This window comes from Physella acuta, unplaced genomic scaffold (genome assembly GCF_028476545.2).
Source record: "Physella acuta isolate Inbredline_101_S28 unplaced genomic scaffold, ASM2847654v3 ptg000913l, whole genome shotgun sequence".
NCBI classification, from domain to species: domain Eukaryota; kingdom Metazoa; phylum Mollusca; class Gastropoda; family Physidae; genus Physella; species Physella acuta.
This window is the reverse complement of record NW_026732430.1, coordinates 897,223-911,128: the sequence shown is the minus strand read 5'-3', so window position 1 is coordinate 911,128 and position 13,906 is coordinate 897,223. Positions and strand designations below refer to the sequence as shown.

Here is a 13,906-nt window from a genome sequence, read left to right as displayed (position 1 = left end):
CCAGGCACTGCGTGTCGTCCGACCATTGACCTATCAGCCAATGACACATGTTTTAGGATCATTTAAATATCAAGCAACGACACGTAGCTGAACTCGCTATCAGCTCATTTCTCAAGTGGCTAAAGTTCTGTCGGAGAAAATGGTTCGGCATCTATTCATTATACTCAAATGTTGAAATTTGGAAATATTATGTTTATAATTTAATGTCAAGTTGATATTAGCAAGTAATTTTTATCCTTAGTTTGTCTGCCTGTAATAAACTGAACCTTGATTCAGTTGAGTTTTGCATAAAGCTATACTCTACTTCCTCTACAGGTATCTAAAGTTGTTGTGCTAGGTGTCTTCGCCTGTTTACTGGCTCAAGCTGTTGCTCGTATTGTTGATGATGATTCAGACAATGCGAGTTATGATGATGATGATGATGATGATGAGGATGATGATTTTGATGATGTAAGTAAAAAGGGCAATCATAAAGAAAGTAAAAAGTACAGCAAAAAAGAAAGTACAAAGGACAAAAAACAAGAAAGTAAAAAGGGCAGAAAAGAAGAAACTGAAGAAGACAGTAATGAAGAAACTGAAGAAGACAGTAATCAAGAAACTGAAGAAGACAGTAATCAAGAAACTGAAGAAGACAGTAATGAAGAAACTGAAGAAGACAGTAATGAAGAAACTGAAGAAGACAGTAATAAAGGCAGTGACTATGACAGTGATTACGATCCATCAGAAGAGAGCAGAGAAGATGAGGACTGCGAGGTGAATGGCAAGAAACACAAGAACGGGGACATCTTCACGACAAAGGAATCCAAGTGTATCAAGTACAAGTGTGAAGACGGTGATGTCAGCATCGAGGAAGAGGGTTCGTGGCATCCAAATTCTTTTCTATTCATAACTTTCATATTTTGTGTTAGGGTCAAATTATAGAGTAATATCAAGAGGGTTCGTGGCATCCAAATTCTTTTCTATTCATAACTTTCATATTTTGTGTTAGGGTCAAATTATAGAGTAATATCAAGTACCAAAGCAGAGATGTACAATATAAATGTTCTAATAAACTTATGTTCTTCACCGTTCCGGACTAGAGCGGTATGTAAACCAACAAAAAAAAAGATCATGTGTGTATTTTTATTTGTGATACTGAATACTCTGTAGCAAATAAAACCTAAGACAAGAAAGAATGGTAAGTACTGCACATAATGTCTTCACGAGCCTTTAATACCTGACATTTTTATCGTGGGAACTTCCAGGCTGTGAGCACCAGGACAAATGCTACAAAGTAAACAGCAAGTTTGAAAAAGATTGTGTCTCGTACAGTTGTGTCAAATCGGAGAAAGGCGACGCCACGTATTTTTCTGTCAAAGTTCAGAGCATACGTACGTTTTTAACTTTTACAATCGCTTGCATGTTAAGGCATACCTTCTTCATGGAGTTGCTGGGTGGTTATGTGGATGGATCGTAAGGTGGATGGGTGGATTATTGGGTGGACGGTTGTCTGGATGAAGGGTTAGGTGGATAACTGGCTGCAGGAACGGTTGGTTGGATGGTTGGCTGGTTGGATGGTTGGGTGGTTGGCTGATTGGATGGTTGGGTGGTTGGATGGTTAGGTGGATAATTGGCTGCAGGAACGGTTGGTTGGGTGGTTAGATGGTTGGTTGGTTGGATGGTTGGCTGGTTGGATGGTTAGGTGGTTGGATGTTTAGGTGGATAATTGGCTGCAGCAACGGTTGGTTGGGTGGTTGGATGGTTGGTTGGTTGGATGGTTGTCTGGATGAAGGGTTAGGTGGATAATTGGCTGCAGGAACGGTTGGTTGGATGGTTGGCTGGTTGGATGGTTGGGTGGTTGGCTGATTGGATGGTTGGGTGGTTGGATGGTTAGGTGGATAATTGGCTGCAGGAACGGTTGGTTGGGTGGTTAGATGGTTGGTTGGTTGGATGGTTGGCTGGTTGGATGGTTAGGTGGTTGGATGTTTAGGTGGATAATTGGCTGCAGCAACGGTTGGTTGGGTGGTTGGATGGTTGGTTGGTTGGATGGTTGTCTGGATGAAGGGTTAGGTGGATAATTGGCTGCAGGAACGGTTGGTTGGATGGTTGGCTGGTTGGATGGTTGGGTGGTTGGCTGATTGGATGGTTGGGTGGTTGGATGGTTAGGTGGATAATTGGCTGCAGGAACGGTTGGTTGGGTGGTTAGATGGTTGGTTGGTTGGATGGTTGGGTGGTTAGGTGGATGATTGGCTGCATGAACGGTTGGTTGGATGGTTGGCTGGTTGGATGGTTGGATGGTTAGGTGGATGATTGGCTGCATGAACCAGGGGCGGAACTACAGTGCCGCCAGACCCCGCAATGCGGGGGGGGGGGGGCACGCCATTTAGGGGCCCACGGCCGACCATACAAAAATTTGTTGTAGTTTAAAAAAAAAAATTCTTGCATTTTAGACTTAATGTTTGTTTTGTAAAAAAGATTACTGTAGCTGCGGTTGGATTATCTTTATTCTATAGACACCACCCCACGCTAATTTGTCCTTCGTTTTTAAACCACTGTGAAAGCTGAGTCCTCTTTCTCCTACAATCAAACTTATCAAAGATAAGCAAACGTTCAAACCACTTCCATGACTTATTTCCCTTTTTTAAATAGTCAAATAGTGATGCGCATAAGCATCTTTTTAATAGATTTATACTAAACAGATTAAAAAGCAATTACTTCTCTTTATTGTTATTTGTTTATAAATTACTTACTAAAGAATGACACTGTATAAAAAGAAAATGTATTAAAAATTAATAAAATAAATACAAAAAAAAATAATAATAATAAACATGACACGAGACACCATTATTTACAGAAAGCTTTCATGTTTTATATTCTTTTGAACGAAATGGGTATAGCTAGGGGGTCGGCAACCTTTTGAAGCAGAAGAGCCAAAAGTTACAATTTTCAAAATTTCCCTGGTTTTAAAGAGCCACTAACATTTTTTATTTCAAATATTTTATTTTTATATTAAGATTATTAGTATTTGCGCAAGGAGCTGGAGAGCCGCATCTTGATATCAAAAGAGCCGCATGCGGCTCGCGAGCCGCAGGTTGCCGACCCCTGGGATAGAGATGTTACGGCAGAGATAATAAATTTATTTAAAATACTGATTTCCACAAAACAGACTAGTGCACTTACACACATGACATGATGTAATTTGTTTTAATAAAAAAAGACACGTATTTCTCATAACACGAACAGGCCAGCAATAAGTATCCTATGTTCGTATTTTGTGTTTGAGTAGTATGTAGGCCTATATATTTATATGGGCGGTGGTGGGGGGGGGGGGCTTACAATTTTTTTTTTGCGGGGTGGCCCATTTTTTCTAGTTCCGCCACTGGCATGAACGGTTGGTTGGATGGTTGGATGGTTGGGTGGTTGGATGGTTAGGTGGATAATTGGCTGCATGACTGGTTGGGTGGATGGTTGGATGGTGGGGTGGATGGTTGGATGGTGGGGTGGATGGTTGGATGGTGGGGTGGATGGTTGGATGAATTTCTAATCATCTAATTAGCCAATCAACTCACATATTTTAATGTAGCAACTTCTCCAAGACCTTTTGATGGCAACGCACATATACTTTATTTAAATCTAATTAGATTGTAAATCAATTATTAACAATTAAATGAAATAATGCAATAATCAATAAGAAAAAAGATCAGTCCGGCAAACTGATCCTGTTGTGTTGAGATCAAATGTAATTTTTAAAATTGTCACAGGTTGCAAGGACAGCACAGGAAAATGTTGGAAGGGCGGAGAAAAATTCAAAAACGAAATCAAAGGTGTCAAGTACAAGAACTGTGTGTGCAACGTTATTGGGAAAATGGCAAGCATTTCCTGCAAGAAAAGTTAACGTTCTGTGCGAACCAAGTTTTGTGGAGATGATAATTTCAGGCTGCCTGTTGGAAAAAAAAACTTTGATTAAATTCTTCCCAATCGTTGAATAATAATGCTTTTGAATTTCGGTTTTTGTTTCATTTTTTGTTGAATTCTTTTCACAGCTTGTAATTGTCTTTGTGTCTTGACATTACATTCAAGAAAATTAATCCCGTCATATGACATCACACCTGGATAAATTAACACCTGTCATATATTTGTCTGTGGTCTAGCATATCGCACCTATTAAATTTTAACCATTGTCATATATTGTCGGCGTGGTCGAGTCGGTAAAGCTCATGGTTGCTATACCGAAAAGTGTCGAGTTCGAACCCTCGGGCGGATTAGGAGAGACAACTCCAAAAATCAAACAACTGCTGCCTTGTAGTTTGTTCTTGGTTGGACAAAGGCTATGAAACCAAATCCAAAAAAGAAAAGCAGGCTTAAATCGGAGTCAATGGCCTCAATGGCGCATAACCAGTGGACACGTATCCTAAATTGTGATGGAGGCGTGGTCGAGTCGGCAAAAAAAAAAAAGCTCATGTTTGATAAATTCGAAAAAGAGAGATCTCAAATTCAAACCCTTTGGCAGATAAGACTCGATTCCTTCCAACACTAAAAATTAAGAACGAAGAAGAACTATACCCCTGGGTAAATTAACCCCTGGCGTAGAAGGGGGGTGGGGGTGGGGACCATGCTCGAGAAAGAACGACTAAGCCGCCCCCCCCCCCCCAACTCAAAAGAAATGTCATCGATACTCTATAACAAAATAACCGCTCAATTAATGTGTCTATGATAAAAGTGATTTGCGTGTTTCTTTCAGACTTGTTCCTCTCATGAGCGGGGAACTTGAAATGTTCTAATCTATAAAGTGTTTAGCGTGCAGTTTCTTTCATGCAGCTCTTCCAGGCTCTACCTTTAGTTTGTATGATCAACAAATGCGACCAGTGTTTCTTTCAGACATTTTCCTCCCTCGAGAGGGGTGGGTGTACTTCAAATTTTCGTGGGCGGGGGTGGAATTTTCTGGGAGGGGAAAAAGTATATAATTATAGTTCCTTGAATGGGACGGTAGACATGTTTTGTGGTGTGTGTGTTGGGCGGAGGGGGGCGGAGCCCCCATACTCCCAAGTAGAGTTGACTGACAAAAAAACTCTAAATTCGACTTTTGTCATGATTGAGATAAGGTGCATGGTTTAGAGGGGTATAGCTACGACTATATTTAGCATAAATGCGCGATAACTACGCGTTGATCATGCTTAAATGCGATTGAAATGCCGATTCTGGATAAAAATCCGTTTTCATTGTCATTTTTCGTTTCTGTTTAAATTTGAAGTATGGGTGGTGATTTTGGTTTTGGTTTTAGTTTAGAGAAAAGAGACAGCACTATCAACCTAGCGACCGTTGTATCCTTCCTCAACGGGCCATTTTTCTCGTGTTTAGGAATGTTTAGGCATCATATATTACGCGTGAATTAAATCCTATTCGTACCTTCACCTAGCATAGTTAGTATACTAAACAACGTTACAGGTAAAAAGGCAATTGTTAACATGTGTTAATCAGGATATGAATCAGAGTTTCTTCCAGGCATCTCTTCGGGGGGAGGGGGTAGGGGCTCCGCCCCACGAAGAAAGTCTACCGCCCCCTCGAACGAAATGGAATTTATATAGAAAACATATATTATTACCAGTGACCTACCCCCCCTCCCCCCCCCCCGAAGATATCAAGTGCCAACACCCCCCCCCCCCCCCCCCCCCGGAGACAAATAGATTTTACAATTTATAAAAATTTAAACGCTTATTACGTATTGTTTGTGTTTAAGTTAGAGTAAGGGTTATGTGTGATTTTCTCATTTTATCGGAAAAGTAATATATTTCATGAACTTGGCTATGCTGGGTATAAGCTCCTTAATAAACACGTACAGGGCCTGGCCGGGACGACTAGTAGTTCCATGACAAATTATCTTGGGGCAAATTATCTTAGACTAAATATCTCAGAGAAAATAGCTCACTGATAAATTATCTCAGGACAAATGATCTCACGGGAAAAGATCCCGGGTAAAATATATGAGATATTAATGGCAATGATCTCATTGTTTGTAACATTAGAGGCTATGATCTCATTGTCTGTAACATTAGATGATGTGATCTTATTGTCTGTAACATTAGATGATGTGATCTTAATGTCTGTAACATTAGATGATGTGATCTTATTGTCTGTAACATTAGATGATGTGATCTTAATGTCTGTAACATTAGAGACTATGATCTCATTTTCTGTAAGATTGGAGGTTGTGATCTCCCTGTCTCCTTGGTTGACATGTTTTTGACTCCACATAACGACGTTGGCTTCATCATTTTAAGTCGTCTAGCTCTTCGCATGGTCATTTTTACTTTTTCGTATGCACGGAGTATAGAGAAAGTATTGTAATCACTGATACAGAAAAACATGATTTTGCAATCTTGTCCGTATGTCTGTGTGTCTGTGTGTCTGTTTGTCTGTGTGTAACACGATAACTTGAGTACCGTTACAGCTAGGTTGATGAAATTTCATATATAAGTATTTTATCAAAATCGTAGATCCTGATCAACTTTTGAGTTCTTTCTTCTTCTTCTTCGTTCTTGAGAATATAGTGGAGGATTCAGACAACAAGTCCAACTTCGTGAACAAACCGGAGTGTGGTCTCCAGTTTGGCAGGTGCCCCATATAATTTTTCCCTGAGTGGGGTGGGCAGGGGCCAGTGTCTGACTTTTGAGTGATTTCCGATAACCGGAAGTGGTACTTTTTCTACTTTGAATTTTTCAAAAGCCTATAACTTGAGTACTATTTCAGATAGATAAATGAAATTTCACATGTAAGTAAAAGATCTAATTCTCTACCTTCTGTCAAATTTTGAGTAATTTCAGTTTACCGGAAATACTAATTTACGCTATTTCCGATTTCTCAAAAAAAAACGCATGTAAATTTATATAGTACTAATAATATTGCGCACTATTATGCACATTTTGTTTTGGCGTTCGCTTGGTGCGCAATTCTTTTTTCTATGAGATTCTATTCTATTTTTACAAGCTTTTATTTAACTCACTTCCTCTGTCCGTCGTTAGTCTCGATCTAAACGCCGGAGTGAAAATTCGGACACTTCTGGTTGACCGATACGATTCACACTTGACACGTGGGTCAAGACATGAAGACAATGCAATCTGAAATTTAGTTTGACTTAATTGAATGCCTAATTAATTTTTTATGAATTAATTAAAATTTGGACCGAATTAGTAGGCATGTCTATCCAATCACACCACACGCGTCATCACGTTCAATAGCTGCGCCATCACGTTCAATGGCTGCGCCATCACGTTCAGAAGGCGCGCAATGGTTTTTAGTCATGTAACTCTATTGTAAATAAAACATGGAAAGTACTGAAAAAAAAATTCATAAAAAACGTTTTAATAACAAGCTTTTATGTAATAATGCACTAAAAAGTAGAAAATAAATTATAGACTACTATTTAAATAACTATAAAGAAAAGCGTGGGTGTCTTCCTTAACATTAGTAAAGGTATCCATTATTACATAAAAGCTTGTTATTAAAACGTTTTTTTATGAATTTTTAAAAAATGTTTAAGTAATTAAAAATCATGTCTATATTCCAAGTTATATAAGAACATTCGAGAAAGTTTAGGGGAGATCACTCCCGGTTTATTAAATTCTGCTATGGTGACGTATGAACGAGCTATTTGAACACCTACTTTGGGCGCGAATGAATCGTATAAGTACAAGCTTAGACAAACATAGAAGATATGTATGAAATTATTAGCGTGCCCGTCCCCGGTTAAAAGTAGGTCACAGGATTGTCCGGGGCTAATCGCACAATGACAGAGCGCGGTAGGACGCGCCTGATTCAGTTTAGTGAACTACTATAATACTTCTTCTAATCCATATTGCGTCACACTCTTTAAAACGAACGTAGGCACCAGAGCTCACGGGATAATTCGGGGCGCCAATTATTACCATGCCGGGGCGCCGCCTGTGCGAAATTGAATTTGTTCTCGTATAAACTTTCCCAGAAGTATTCTTAACAACTCCCCAAAGTTTCATGGCACTTGGATGAACTTTGTCGAAACGCATCCGACTCTATTTTTTTATATACCCTATATTGAGAAACAAAATCGCACCATCCCGGGGCGCAGCCCTTAAGAAATTAATAAACAATTTTTGCAGAAACCTCCCCTGGAGTGTTCTAATTAACTCTCCCAAGTTTCATGGCGATGGGGCGATGGGACGAACAGCGTCGAACCGCATCCGACATCAATTTTTTATATACTGTATATAAAGAAAGATCGACCCTCCAGGGGCGCCGCCCCTAATAAATTAAAAAAAAACAATTTTTGGAAGAAACCTCCCCTGGAGTGTTCAAATCAACTCTCCAAATTTTCATGGCGACCGGATAAACGGTGTCGAACCGCAATCGACTTTTGGCGCCCCGGTTTATCCCGTAAGCGCTATGGCGCATACGTTCATTTTAAAGAGTGAGTTAGAATATGGATTAGAAGTATTATTATAGTCGTTGACTAAACTGAATCAGGTGCGCCCAACGGCACACAGACATGGTGCGATTTGCCCCGGGATTTTCTTTTAACCCCGCGGCATTGAATATTTGTTTTTCGCAAAAACCACCCTAAGACATTCTCAACAGCTTCCCAAAGTATCATGGCGGTCGGATCAAAGGTGAAGTAATGCATAAAAGACAGACACAGAGACACACATGCATTGCTTTATATGTAGGCCTATATAAATTGAGTTCAGACACGTGAAAGGGTACGTTTTATTTTTACAAGTTTTTATTTATGTTCACACTGACTTTTTGTAGTAATAACAGTCCCAGCTCAGTAGCGTAGCGAGGGGGCGGGGGGGACATATGTCCCCGGGCGCCACCTTAGGGGGCGCAAAATGGGTTGGAAAAATAAATCAAAAGTTTGAGGGGGGGGGGGGGGTGCCAATCGAAATCTTGAGGGGGGGGGGGGGTGCAAATCGAAAAGTTTGTCCCCGGGCGCCGGGAAGGGTCGCTACGCCTCTGTCACAGCTGCTTTTTGTGTTGTGTCTGTTCTGCTAGTTGACAGACAGTTGTTTAGCAATGTTTCTTGTCCAATATATAAAGTTCAATTCTGTATGTTTGTTTGAAAAATGGATTACAAAGGAATATAACAAAAACAAAAAATCGAAACTTTGATGTATTAAAGTGTTAGATTATTAAAGTACTCATGGTCTAAATTTATGAGTTAACAAATTAATATTTAAAGTGTTGGGAAATAATTTTCATTTTTCAAACTGATAGTAATAATTGTCGGAATGTTCATTAAAGACAATTTAAAAAAAAAAAATATCATCTTTTACAAAAATTCTAATTATGTTTGAACATTATTTATATTCAGTTTTTTTAAGCACTTACTTCCCTTTGATAAATTAGGAAAACACAATTACTTCCCTTTATAAAACATTGCATTAGTGGAAAAGAATTTACTTTTTATTACTTTGTTTTGGTGTTGGGGAAAAATAATTACATAATTAGCGGTGATTGATTAAGTGCAATGTCGTTGGTATTTTTAATACTGCCTTTTATACCCTGAACACACTGTTTACTAATTATTTTTTAAAATCAATAACATTTAATAAGCCAGGCCCTATAAATCTATCTATATATATATATATAAAGCAATGTATGTGTGTGTCTGTGTGTGTGTCTGTGTGTGTGTCTTTTATGCATTACCACACCTCTTATCACATCACCGTCGAACTTTGGGAAGTTGTTAAGAATATCCCTGGGGAGGTTTCTGCGGAAAAAAAAATTCAAATTCGCAGGGGTGGCGCCCCGGCAGGGCGCGATTTGTTTTTTTCTCTATGTACGGTATATAAAAATAAAAGTATTTTGATTTCACACTGTTCATCCGATAGCCATGAAACTTTGGGGAATTCATTATACCACTCTAGGGAAGGGTTCTGTAAAAAAATCATTTTTAATTTCGCAAGGGTGGCGCCACGGGAGGGTCCGATTTTTCTTTTTATACGGTATATAAAAATAATAAAAGTGAATTGCAGTGACACTGTTCATCCGATAGGCATGAAACTTTAGGAAGTTGTTGAGAATATTCCTGGGGAGGTTTCTGCGAAAAAAAACATTGCAAATTCACAGGGGTGGCGCCCCGACAGGGCGCGATTTGCTTTTCTCTATATACGGTATAAAAAAATAAAAGTCGATTTTGGTTTAGCATCGTTATTCCGATAGTCATGAGACTTTAGGGAGTTCATTATACCACTCTAGGGAAGGGTTCTGTAAAAAAATTTAATTTCGCAAGGGCGGCGCCACGGGAGGGTCTGATTTTTCTCTATTTACGGTATATAAAAATAATAAAAGTGAATTGCAGTGACACCGTTCATCCGATAGGCATGAAACTTTGGGGAGCTCATTATAAAACTCTAGGGAAGGGTTCTGTAAAAAATCATTTTAATTTCGCAAAGGCGGCGCCACGGGAGGCTGCGATTTTTCTCTATATACGGTTTATAAAATTTCGGTTATAAAATCCGTGTACCATGAAACTTTGGGGAGATGATTAGGTCACTCAATGGTAGGGTTCTGCAAAAAAATATTGTTTAATATTGCAAGGGCGGCGCCCCAGGGGTGGGGGGAGCGATTTTTTTCTTTCTCTATACACGGTTTATAAAAAATAAAACTCGGATGCGGTTCATCCGAGTATCATGAAACTTTAGGGAGTAGATGAGAATACTCCCGAGAATATTTCTGCGAAAAAGAAAACTAAAGTTTCTTATGGGCGGCGCCATATAGGGTACAACTTTCGTCAATACACGGTTTGGCGCCCAGAGTTTTAGAGCGACTATGTTGGCACTTGGCATCCGTTAATCGAGCGTCCTGCATAGCGAGTAAGGAGTACTACTATATTCAGGCTATTCTAACTACAACAGGCTTCTAAAAATAACTTTGTAACGCGAGGAAATCCTTCTGTACAGTTTCGTCACCTTGCGAAAGATGAAAAAATAACTTTTTGAATATGAGGAGCCTATTGTAGAGTTTCGTCACTTTGCGAATGATGCAATAAGCATCTATTATTAGACAATCCAGACAGAAATTGAGATCGAGCATCTAATAATAGACCATTAGTAACGCTAGCATATTGCACCAGTCACACTGATATTTAAAACACGTCAAATAATTTTTTTACGTGTTAAAGAAAAAAATCCTGATCATTTGTGTCACTTTAGCGAATGACGAAATCTGTATCATTATTAACAGGGTGCTATTTGGCCGATGGCGCCTGTTAGTTTTAAGGAGCCAGGGGTAGTACGCCGCGCCTATGTGGTAGTGTAATCGGGGGGGGGGGGGGCTGAGAGTGCCCCTCTACGCTCTGACACAGAGGCGCTCACCGAAGTGTGTTCTACCATATTATTTCGATGAGTGATTAATGTACACTCAAGGTTTTAGAAAAGTAGGTCACGCGTCTAAGAACATATAATTATAATTGATAACGCGTTGGTGAAATCCTAATATATTTCGTCAAACTTTCTTCTATCCCCGCGGCAACGCGCGGGGGTCGGGTACGCTAGTCCTATATGTTTATTCCTTTCCATTTACGGATGAGCTTGGAGTATTATAATTTTGTTCACTAAATTGAAACAGGCGCGTCCACCGGCGCCCCTGCAAGGTTCGCTATGCTGCATAATTTCGTTTTAAACAGTGCGATAGACTATGGATAAGAAAGGTTACTATAGTCTTTAAGTTAATCAAATCCGAGCGTCCTCCGGCACCCCGACAGGGTGCTATTTGGCGCCCCGGGCCTTCCCGTGGTACCTACGTTCGCGTAAGTGTGTTCAAAAGACTATGAATAAGTTTGGTACTATAGTCGTTTACTAAGTTGAATCAGGCGGTTACGCCGCACTTCGTCATGGTGCGATTTGGCGCACTATAATTAAAAGCGTGGGTCGCTAGAATAATAAGTATTTAAACAAGCGGCCCACGCTTTTAATTATAGTGATATAAATAGTAGTGCATAATATATTTAAAGAAACTATATATATATATATATATATATATATATATATATATATATATATATATATATATATATATATATATATATATATATAAAGTAACCGCATATTTATTACATTTTTAAAAGTTATTTTATATTTAATAAAGATTGTATTATTTTCTTCTTTTTAGTGCATTTATAAAAGCTTGTAATTATAAACGTTTTTATGAATTTATTATTGTTTAACCTTGTTTTGATGCCAGCTACGCCTCTGCCAGTCTCTGCGTATCGTCAGATGATTAAATGAACCGACCTATTTCATGCGTCTTATGATCATTAAATATCAAACAACGACACGTATCTCATTCGCTATTAGCTTCTACTCATTTCTGAAGTGGCTGAGGTTGAGTTAGAGAAAATGGTACGGTATCTATTTCTTATAATAAATTGTTGGAATTAGGAAACGTTATGTTTATAATTTAGTGTCAAGTTGATATTTGCAAGTAAATTTGTCAGTATTTTGTTAGTCTATGGTAAACTCAACATTGAGATTGAGTTTTGTATATAGCTTTACTCTTCTTCATCTACAGGTCTCTAAAGTTGTTGTGCTAGCTGTCATCGTCAGTTTACTGGCTCATGCTGTTGCTCATCTACTTGAAGAAGAGTACGACAGAGATAGAGATAAAAAACACGAAGATGAAATTAAAGAAGGAGATGAGGGAAACGACGAGAGTCAAAATACAAATGACAGTAAAGATGGAGATGAAGATAAAGATGAAGATAATCCCTTGTATGAAAAAGGAAAGAAGAAAAAAAAATTATCGTCATCAAGTTCTCAGGAAAAAGAAAAAAAGAAAAATCCAGGTTGTAAAGTGAATGAAGAGATCTACGACCATGGCGAAATTCTCAGTCATCCAAAAACCAAGTGTATCAAGTACATATGTTTAAAAGGCGATCTCGAAGTGCACAAAGAGGGTTTGTGACATCCACATTAAGGTTTATTAATTTAACTGGCTTTTTTGTGACATCCACATTAAGGTTTATTAATTTACCTGGGGGGGGGGGGGGTTGTTGTTTTTTCCGTTGTAATATCGGCACGAGAATTCAATAACTTACATTCTTCTTTTCTTGGAATTTTTACAGCCTGCCAACACAAAGACCAGTGTATTAAGATTAACAGCCAATTTGAAAAAGATTGTTTCACATATGGTTGTGAGAAAACGACTAAAGATGGCATCAACTATTATTCTGTTGTAATTAAAAGAGTCCGTACGTTTTAAAATTCTAACAATATATTATTTATTGAATTGCACAATCTTTCTGTGGTTGAGTGAGTGGTTGGTTGGATTTCTGGATATTTTGTAACTCAATATTTGACCGTTTGTTTAAGCTGTCTTTTCAAAAATCTTTTCAGATTAGTGATATTTCATGGCAATAAAAATATATTCAATTTTAATTTATTTTAGTTTATTAGCTATTAACAATTGATTAAAATAGTGCAATAATTAACACACAATAACAGTCAGTTATTTCAAATAATGTTACCGTGTTAAAATTGTATAAAACGTAATGAATGATGACAGGTTGCAAAGACAGCAAGGGAACATGTTACGAGGAAGGAGAACATTTCAAAGACACAATCCATAATGTCAGCTACAAGAAATGTACGTGCGGCATCAACGGAAACACCACGAGAGTTGCCTGCAGAAAGGGATAACATTTGCATAACATAACATTCTAGAAAAAAAAATGACTCTCATGCTGATTTAAAGAATAAAATTAAGGAAAAAAAATGCTTACCAGTTTTATTTATTTTTAGTTAAATTAACGTCAGTCGTGTATATGTCTGTGGTCTATGACATTACACCTAGTTAAATTAACGTCAGTCGTATATGTGTCTGTGGTCTATGACATTACACCTAGTTAAATTAACGTCAGTCGTATATGTGTCTGTGGTCTATGACATTACACCTA

At 38.4% G+C, this 13,906-nt stretch overlaps 1 protein-coding gene across 3 annotated transcripts; it reads left to right on the top strand.

The window, feature by feature from the left end:
• On the top strand, positions 1–13,667 carry LOC131953188 (uncharacterized protein DDB_G0283697). 3 transcript variants are annotated; one of them, XM_059316257.1, is made up of 4 exons: positions 1–142; positions 12,523–12,907; positions 13,076–13,201; positions 13,516–13,667. In XM_059316257.1, the coding sequence occupies exons 1-4, from the start codon at positions 140–142 to the stop codon at positions 13,647–13,649; spliced, it is 648 nt and encodes a 215-aa protein (XP_059172240.1). In that variant the 5' UTR covers positions 1–139; the 3' UTR covers positions 13,650–13,667. The 3 variants fall into 3 exon arrangements, with proteins under 3 accessions (XP_059172240.1, XP_059172238.1, XP_059172239.1); XM_059316255.1 differs by lacking the exons at positions 12,523–12,907; positions 13,076–13,201; positions 13,516–13,667 and adding exons at positions 316–856; positions 1,245–1,370; positions 3,741–3,981 and having other exon boundaries at positions 9–142; XM_059316256.1 differs by lacking the exon at positions 1–142 and adding an exon at positions 12,255–12,353.
• Positions 13,668–13,906: the final 239 nt, after the last annotated feature.